This window comes from Chelonus insularis, unplaced genomic scaffold (genome assembly GCF_013357705.1).
Source record: "Chelonus insularis isolate UGA/USDA-ARS -01 unplaced genomic scaffold, ASM1335770v1 contig_4_pilon, whole genome shotgun sequence".
In the NCBI taxonomy this organism is placed as follows: Eukaryota; Metazoa; Arthropoda; class Insecta; order Hymenoptera; family Braconidae; genus Chelonus; species Chelonus insularis.
Window position 1 is genome coordinate 58,887 of NW_023276613.1, and position 9,042 is coordinate 67,928.

The window sequence follows — 9,042 nt, forward strand, 5'->3', positions numbered from 1 at the left end:
GAAAATTTTTAAATTTTATTTTAACACCTTTTTCCGGAAGTGAAATTCGCGTATCATTTATGTTGATACAATCTTTTTGATGATTTTTATATGATTTTTCTATCTTAAAGTGATTTAAACATCTATCACATAAGAATAGTTTGTGTGCATTTTTAGAAATTTGATTTCCAACTAATCTTGAAAGATCCTTTATCAGACAAAAATGAAAAACTGGATTAATATTATTATTTTCATCACCTACTTCTACTCTACTTTGTACCATTAACAGGTGAATACATGGCTTATCTACTTTATAATATTTACTTAAATATAACGGAATAATTTCTCAATCATCATCTAAACCATGCATACAGTCATCTAAACCATACACATTTATTGCTAAATCGTTGAGTTTTTCAAATTTTGGAACATCATGTATGGTTGTGGGACAGTTGATACCCTCACATTTTAACACACTTTCGTAATAAGGATATGAACTTGTTCTTGTTGAATTTTTAAAAACAGGATAAAGAGCTGCAGTAACAGCCCAAAAGAAACAACATTGATCGTTGTTTTTAATATTTAGTACTGCTTTTTTTTGTTGTATAAATTTTGGTAGAGGTATAAATGTAGATTGTCCGGCTGATAGAGGTTGATAACGATTAATATTGACTTGCAGATGATCAATTTCTACTAGTGACCAACCAGAGTCTCGTTCTTGAAAATCCTCGACTTTTGTTAGTAGTTCATCAACAACATTTTCCAGAAAATGTTTTTTTATGTCTGTTGACGGCAAAATTGCTTCATTTTTTACACTAAAGTACTTAATTTCTACAACTGTTCCATCATTTGTTTGATTACTAAATTTACAAGCGAGGACAAAGTTCACTTTTAAATTTCCCTCACTTGTCACTATATTTGTCAACTTTTCGGTGTTAAGCTTTTCAGCGTCCAATAAGAAGTCTCGTAAATTTAAATGTTGCAAGTTGATGACAACACTAGTGCGAATTCGATTCCTGAAAACATTTTCTAAATCTTTCCACCGAATTAATTGTTCTGTTGATTGAAGGCTTCCTCCAACGACTGAATGATTTACGAATTTTTCATGTAATGTTGCGAGTGCTGCAATTATCGATTGAATTCGTTGTTTTTCACCAACCGATAAACCACTCGATTGCAAATGTCTGTTTAATGTAGTAATATTGTCACTACTAATTCGCACCCACTTATCAATGATTTCACTAGATTCACGATTTAAAGATGGTAGAAGAGCATTAGCCTCCTCCATCATTTTAATTAAATCAGAATAATAGTTCGGTGCACTCATTTTTGACTATACTAGACAAACTTTAGAATTACAATGATGGAAAAGCGTGTTTAGAAAGATTTATATAGGATTTGAATGACCTTGTAATGACTATCTCTTCATCAAGGTCAAAAAAATTATTTAGATAATGCAGGTTGGGTAATTGATAATGAAAGATTATTTAATGATAATGGATAGTTTGATGTTTCGATACCGTTACATATGCTATTGGGATTTGCTGAAGATTATTATCGCATAATTGTCAATGCCAAAAATGAATTAATACTTACTCGTTCGAATACCGATCTTAATGCAATTGTACAAGCTGCAGCGGAACCTGGAGAGACAATCACGCTTATAAAAATTGAATGGATAATTCCTTATGTCACTGTTGCAGACATAAAAAAAGTAGAATTATTAAGTTACATTGCAAAAGACCCACCGATTCCAGTGAGTTTCAGATCATGGGAATTATATGAATATCCAATGCTGCCAAACACAACCAAACACGTATGAGTCGTAAAAACATCAACTCAATTGGAAAAGCCCTGCTATGTTATATTAGGATTTCAAACTGCACGCAAAAATGATGCTACAAAAGATGCAAGTCATTTCGATCATTGTGATTTAAGGGATGTAAAACTTTTCCTCAATTCACAATGCTATCCATATGGCAACATGAATCTCGACATAAGTCACAATCAATTTACCTTATTATATGATATGTATAGAAATTTTCAAACATCATATCATGATAAAGAAGCAGAACCTCTACTCACGAAAAAAAAATTTGTAGATATAGCACCACTCGTTGTAATTGATTGTTCTAAACAAAATGAATCCTTGAAATCAGGACCAGTTGATGTTCGACTGGAATTTGAATCATCAAAAGCTTTTCCTGCTAACACATCAGCCTATTGTTTGTATTGTTGTATCTTACATGATCGAATAATAGAGTATAAACCTTTAAGTGCGTAAATGAGAAAACTAACATCAAATATTGTAAAAAATATATATATATTATAATTATGATTATATTATTCATGTATTAATCAAATTTTTTTTTTTGCTATAAATAAATTGTGTACACGAAAAAATTAATGTTTTCATTCATTTATTTTCAGAAAAACCCGATAGTCAATAGCGCAAATTTGAGAGAATATTAATACATTGACAAAACTTTGAAAATCAATTATTTTTGCTGATAGTGAAATTTTAATCGCAGTTGGAAAGAAATCAGTATTATCATTGAAGATAATTTATCGAGGTCGGTAAAAAAAAAAATCACAATCAATCGCTGCCGATAATTTATCGCCAAAAAAGTTATCGCAATCGGTATTATCGCCAAAGATGACTTATCGAGAACGGTCAGTCATCGATATTATCACTGTCGAGAAACTTATTACGGTCAGTAAGTCAGTAACTTATCGTCAAAGTTATCGCGGTCGGTAATTAGTACGGATCAGAACCCACTTTTTGGCTCGGCCGGTATTGCAGAGTGATCCAGAACCGGCCTTACTTATCTACTGTTACGTTTCGTGAATTACTGGTACAACATTATGCAAATATCGAAGTTGTAGACAGAAAAAGTTGGACTCTACTTGAATTACAAGATAATAATAACAAGTTTTAAAAACAAAAAAAAAAAAATTTTGGTATTGGTGCTATTCGGATCATACTCAGATTACCAAATCGATATTTTTCCATTTATTTGACTGTAATTGTCAATACACACAACAAAATAATCACTTTAAATTCATCATTCATGGATGAACAATAAGATTTTTTACAGTACATTTAGAGGTGTTAGAACATTCTGATATTTCTATAGTATTTATTGAATGTTCTAAGGAATCAGTACGATTTCTATTTACACTACCTATACTTTGATTTATCGTATAACTGTCTACTGATCTGTTTTTTAATGCTCCATTTCTGTTCTGTTCAGTAATGAATGATGTACTTGGAGATCTTAAATTTTGAAGAAATATCATATCAAAGTCGGTCGGTAGTCTCATATGGAGTCCTTGATTCTCTATTAAAGTATGAATTGTATTGTGTTTTTTGGGTGATTCTGTATAATGTGACTGATGCATGTTAGACATTGGATTCGCATTGATTTCAGCTAGTCTATGTAATTCTTTGACAAAGTCTTGTGCATAAATCTCAGATAAATCACCTGATAAGATATCTTTTGGCTAAAACGCAAAAATTAATTTTTGATCAAAACATTAAAACTCTACAAATTTATTGGTAGATATTAGCTACTTACTTTCTTGGAACTTCTGAAATTAAGATCAGTATTTGCTAGCAAATGAATAAAAGTATCAAATCTATGGAATAGCATTGCTATGAATTGTATAAAAAGAATCAAACCAAATCCAAAAACAAAAAGGCAACCTATTGGCTCTATGCGTAAATAGTTTCTTTCTATGAACACCTGCAAAATGAATCAATACTTTTTTTAAAAGTTTATTTATATATATTAAAAACGGTGTAACAAACAAATTACCTCCATAGTACCTCCATTATGATAAGTAACATTGTACGTAATTCCTACAGGCCATTGAAGATACAGTTTGTCTTTATTTATTTGCATCATAAAAATTATAAATATAAACAATGCGTTGATCATAAAAAATTTAAAAAGATTTTCATCACGTAGCTTTTTTAATTCCATAGTTACTTTTTCAAGCTGTTTTTTATCTTCATTGAGTGGTTGAAGATATTTTTTTATCAATTGTTTCCAGAAGAGTTCCTCTTCAAGAGATAAAAATTGGACTTGTCCTTTTTGGAGATCCGGATCTTGAATCCAATGTGGACTTATGAGATAATGATTTTCTCGTACATTATTTGGTTTTATATGTGTAGAAGGCAGTAATGAATATTTAGAACTATGTTCAGAAGTTTTTCGATCCCTTTTACAAATTCTATCAGTTTCGGTCGTATTCATATGAATATCTTTTGGAGAACTTAACATTTTAGGTCTTAATCGTTGAGCTTTGTTCTTAATATTACTGTGATATAAAAATATTGGTGTTGAACATATTGGAACTGATATATTAACATTTTTTTATTCACTAATACCAACCTTTCTAATTTATCTATACGAACGACAATGTTATTTAGTGTTTCGGCAATACAATCGAGTTTTTCAAATTGATCTGAATCCCTATTCTGAGTATTAAACAAAATTCTGAATAAATAAACGATTAAAGAGTCCAGTGATTCTTTTTGAAATAATTTAGATGTATTTGATTCCGAAGATTGATTTTCCGTCAACAATGGATTTTGTTCAGTTGAAATATCTTTATTTTCTTTAGATTCTCTCGTACCCCAGATTACATTATTAATGTTGAAAATCGAATAAATAATAAGTAGTAAATATATTGATGGGACAGCTATGTAATAAATCACAATGCACAGAAGACATGATAATTCTTGGGGATGTAACAAACCAGCAATAACGAGTTGCCCCATAACAATAAGGAATAAAATTGTACCCGGAGTTAACCATCCGTTTTTTGCAATTTGAATCATTATACCAACAAGAACAATAATCATAATTAACCCATAAATTGTAGAAATAATTGCAGCAAATTTAAGTTGGATTGAAGCCTTTGAAGTAAAACAAATTACTACAAATATTATAATTGGAATCAAGTTGTAAAATAAGCTAGACCAATCATCGATTTTAAAAGCGACTACAAAGGATCCTACAAGCATCATAAAGATTGTTGCTGGACTTAGGACTGTACTCCCTGAATAGAAAAAAAAATATTTTAAATTTATAAATCAAATTTTCATAACTTTTTTTAATGACAAGAATTGTACCTAATAATATCCATTGATATGAAATATATAACCACGACATATTTTCATTGACTTTTCGAGTTTCCTTGGAATTACTCAATAAATCATAAATATTAGCTATAGTTGACGGAATCCAACGCCGACGTTGATTATAGAATTCATTAAACGTTTCTGGAGCATGTGTATATGAATCACTAGCTGCTGAATATTCAACTCGATATCCAGATTGCAAAACAAGAGTGCATAGCCATCGATCTTCACCTTGATCATATTGGATATAATGTTTAGCTTCTTCTGATTTAGTTGCATATCTTTTCATTACGTTGTCTTCCATCAATGCCTTAGCTCGAAAAAGTGAAAAGCAGCCTGGGCTCCACGAAACACTGCCAATTATGTGTTCTGTTGATTTTTGAAGCCAGTGGCCAATTGCATATTCAAATTTTTGAAACCAAACTATTGGACCCGAACCAATAGGATGAATTCGACCAGATGCAGCACCTAGATTTTTGTCTCTTTTCATCAAATGCAGAAGAGTTTGTAGTGCATTAGGTCGAAAGTTGATATCTCCATCCAGTGTCAGGATAAAAGTGTTTTCTGCTATTATCTCTTTCCGACTTGAATGAATCGGTTGACTCATTAATCGATAACCAAGTAAGTAATACATGTACATGACCTGCCGTTTAAAATTATTATCTTATTTGTAATTTGATTATAAATATATCTTTAAACGCATTCTAATGTCATAATTACCTGACTCCATCGTTTTCTGTGACGGATTTTATTTTTATCTTTTAGATGAACGATCAATTTATTTTTTCCCGGAAGAATCCATTCAAGTACTCCTCCATATGGAGCTGGGTACTTGGTCGGTGAATATGCACATATGCAAAGACTTTCAATTGACTTTTTATACACTTCTATAAATGTCTTTACATAATTATTAACATAGGTTTCATCTTCATGATGATCACAAACGGTTTCACATCCATGCATACACCGAAAAGCGTCATCGAAAAAAATGTGTGCTGAAATGAAAGAAAAATTTTTTATTCATAAATTATTAAAACAGTATTTATAGTTAATAATTGCTATTAATCAATTCAAATAAAAACATCATTGAACTTTTTAGATAATTACTTTATCACGCACCTTCAAGTTCAAAGTAATCATCAATTATAACTTTATATTGTTTCAACGTGAATCTCATAGCTGCTTGATGAAGATCTAATCTCAAAATACTGTTGATAAATTGCATCATTTCATCTTTGGTTTCATGCCACATGGTTGCACACGCAAAAACTTTAGTTATTTTATCTTTAGGTTTGATTACAGATGCGGTCGAAATTGCTTCTGAGAAACTTTCAAAGCTTTCTTTCTGTTTACTCGATTCCTAATGTGCAAATATTAATGTCATACAATTCATTAATACGCGAAAATTTTTAATACCAACCTCTGGATTTGAAGATTCATTTAAAAAATCTCTTCGTCGATTAAATATCAACGATTGATCAATGATAAACGAGTCATATGAGTAGACGGCAAAAATACGTTTTTCACTTGCCAGTCTTTCACAATGAGAAGTCCAGATATGTGTCGTGAGCCATATTTGAGACAGAAATACAAATATCCCAATCCAGAATTGCCATTGAGATATAGCATCCAAAAAATGATCATATTCTGGAGAGTTAAAAGATAAATAATTTGGAATATAATTAACTAGAGCACAAGGATCACTCTTTTGCATGATACAGATGATAAGAAGTAAAATAGAAGTCACTGGAACTGTCAAACTAACAGGCAGTGCAAATCCAAAAGATTGCATTAAACCTCTGATAGCAAATTTACCTGGAAAAAATATTTTGTTATGTTGAAAGATCAATAATGAAATGATTTATGATATTTCTTACTGGTTAAAAAAGTTATTAATGATGCTACAGCATTAATCAATAGCACGATTAATACTACATGTGAAGAAACCATGTAAAATTCAATTATATTTGATACACCCTTATTAGAGAAATCATCTTGAAATTTTCTGATAGTTACATTGTACATCAATTTTCCTGGAAATGTTGTGATAAAATTTGAGAGACTTATGTCCTTTAAATAAATAATTATCAGTGTAGTTCCGAAAAAAAATAATATTCGAAATATTGCACTGATTCCTTGCACGGTTTCACGACTTGGTTCCAACCTTTCTTTGATTCGGCAGAGGAATTGAATGAATTCTATGAGATATGTAAATATTTATAAAAAAAATATTAATAATATCTAGCAATATTTTAATGAAAAAACATACTGAATGAACTTCTTGATGAAATGTAATTGGACCACCATCGCAATGAGCAGATTGCAAGTGTAAAAGGTAATAACCACTTGATAGTGGACCGGAATGGATTAAAACATAATAAAGCAATAATATATGAGATTTGAATTACGAGTATTATTACATCTCCTGCAATTGTAATAGTGAATTGATGGCCTACTTTATCTTGTCTATTACGCGAAAAGAGACCTGTTTAAAAAAAATTAAGTTTTTATTACATGATAAAAAGATATTGAACACGTGAAAGTGAATAACACTTACCAAGAATTGTAGGTACAAAATAGATACAACTACTGACTGTTACTGCTAAAACCGAGTCAAACTCTGGAAGAATTACTAAAAAAAGTACAGTTATAGCTGCAGCATGAGAGCCTTCAATGAAACATACAAAAAGAAGATCCCAGATTCTTGGGAATTTTTTCTTTTTAAATAATATATGATAAATTGTATAGCTGCTTGTTACTAGCTCTGGTATACAAAAAGCTATAAATATACACCAATACCACATAATTTTTCCTTCTTCTGGGATTTCAATAATCACATTTTTCATTACAGTTATATTCTTATCTAAAATAACAGTAAGTCAAATAATGTTAAAAATGAAATTAATATTATTATTGAGTTATTATTGATTCCCTTACTTATATAATTGTATTCACAGTATTGCATGGTATGCTTCGGTCCAATCTGAGAGGATGCAAGCAAAATAGATGCTCTAGAAAAAAATCCTCCACCAAGAATTAGTATAAATAAAACCAAATAAGTACAAACTTTGATTGCTTTTAAAGAATATTCATATAAAGTTATATCTTCCATCGATCCAATTTTAGTCGTTTGAAGAAATTCTCGAAAAACATCCCAATTATAAAATTCGTTGGCATTTCTGTAAAAAGTTCGCATGAATAGTTTTATTGGAACATGTGATAATAATTTTATATTTAGAAAATTAGTATACTCTTCATTTTTGCCGTCTTTATTTTCACTATCACTATGGTATTCATCTAATTCGTTATAATAACTGTTAAAACAAACTTCTTTGTAAGCATTATCAGACATTGTTTTTGGTCAACAAGTTTATTAAACTCCGAAACTGATACTATTTTTATTTTAAAGTAATTTTTCTAAACATCTCCTCTCAATAAATTCTATATTATATTTTATTATCGGATTGATATCAGTATGATAAAATGATTAAATTTATCGTTTTATTCCCTAAATTATAAGCTCGTCTAAAAAAACAATGAATCGAAATAGTTGTGAATCATAATACAAACTGTTTAAATTTTGTTGTTATCACGGTTATTAATTAATAATTTCAATGGTCTAGGAATTTTTGCAATCATTCTCAAGTGTTAAAAATATTTTTTGAAAATCAGAACATTACGAAAAATATAGATAATTCTGTTATATATTATATTATCTGGTATAGTTTTTTTTGCTTATTTCATTATCAATAAAGGTAGACCAAATTCAATAATCGCTTCACTATATCTCAATCGAATGATTTTTATCCAAGAAAAAGTTGAAGATTCCATCGCGTTTGATTAGATCAGATCTGATCTATTCAGGTCTAATTTATTTCGATGCTAGACCTGATCAAATTTTATCAGGTTGCATT

General features: G+C 30.0%; 2 protein-coding genes across 2 annotated transcripts; both read right to left on the reverse strand.

Annotated features, from left to right (window-relative positions):
* Positions 1-311: 311 nt before the first annotated feature.
* On the reverse strand, positions 312-1,319 carry LOC118069993 (uncharacterized). Its single transcript, XM_035088390.1, has one exon. The coding sequence runs from the start codon at positions 1,304-1,306 to the stop codon at positions 326-328; it is 981 nt and encodes a 326-aa protein (XP_034944281.1). The 5' UTR covers positions 1,307-1,319; the 3' UTR covers positions 312-325.
* A 1,729-nt stretch (positions 1,320-3,048) lies between these two features.
* LOC118070002 (chitin synthase chs-2-like) lies at positions 3,049-8,480 on the reverse strand. Its single transcript, XM_035088403.1, has 13 exons — positions 8,380-8,480; positions 8,066-8,307; positions 7,686-7,991; positions 7,398-7,613; positions 7,006-7,326; positions 6,545-6,943; positions 6,248-6,412; positions 5,849-6,123; positions 5,120-5,771; positions 4,377-5,046; positions 3,798-4,302; positions 3,558-3,725; positions 3,049-3,483 (listed from the first exon to the last, which is right to left on the reverse strand). Exons 1-13 carry the CDS (start codon positions 8,478-8,480, stop codon positions 3,049-3,051), a joined length of 4,455 nt encoding a protein of 1,484 aa, XP_034944294.1.
* Between the last annotated feature and the right edge of the window lie 562 nt (positions 8,481-9,042).

Bases quoted from the DNA above. Each gene is read 5' to 3' on its own strand.
- LOC118070002 (XM_035088403.1), bottom strand. From the start codon at position 8,480: ATGTCTGATAATGCTTACAAAGAAGTTTGTTTTAACAGTTATTATAAC. The intron at 7,614-7,685 runs GTAAGTGTTATT...TTTTTTAAACAG, and splicing joins TTTTGTACCTACAATTCTTG to GTCTCTTTTCGCGTAATAGA. The intron at 6,124-6,247 runs GTGCGTGATAAA...CTTTCATTTCAG, and splicing joins TGATTACTTTGAACTTGAAG to CACACATTTTTTTCGATGAC.
- LOC118069993 (XM_035088390.1), bottom strand. From the start codon at position 1,306: ATGAGTGCACCGAACTATTATTCTGATTTAATTAAAATGATGGAGGAG.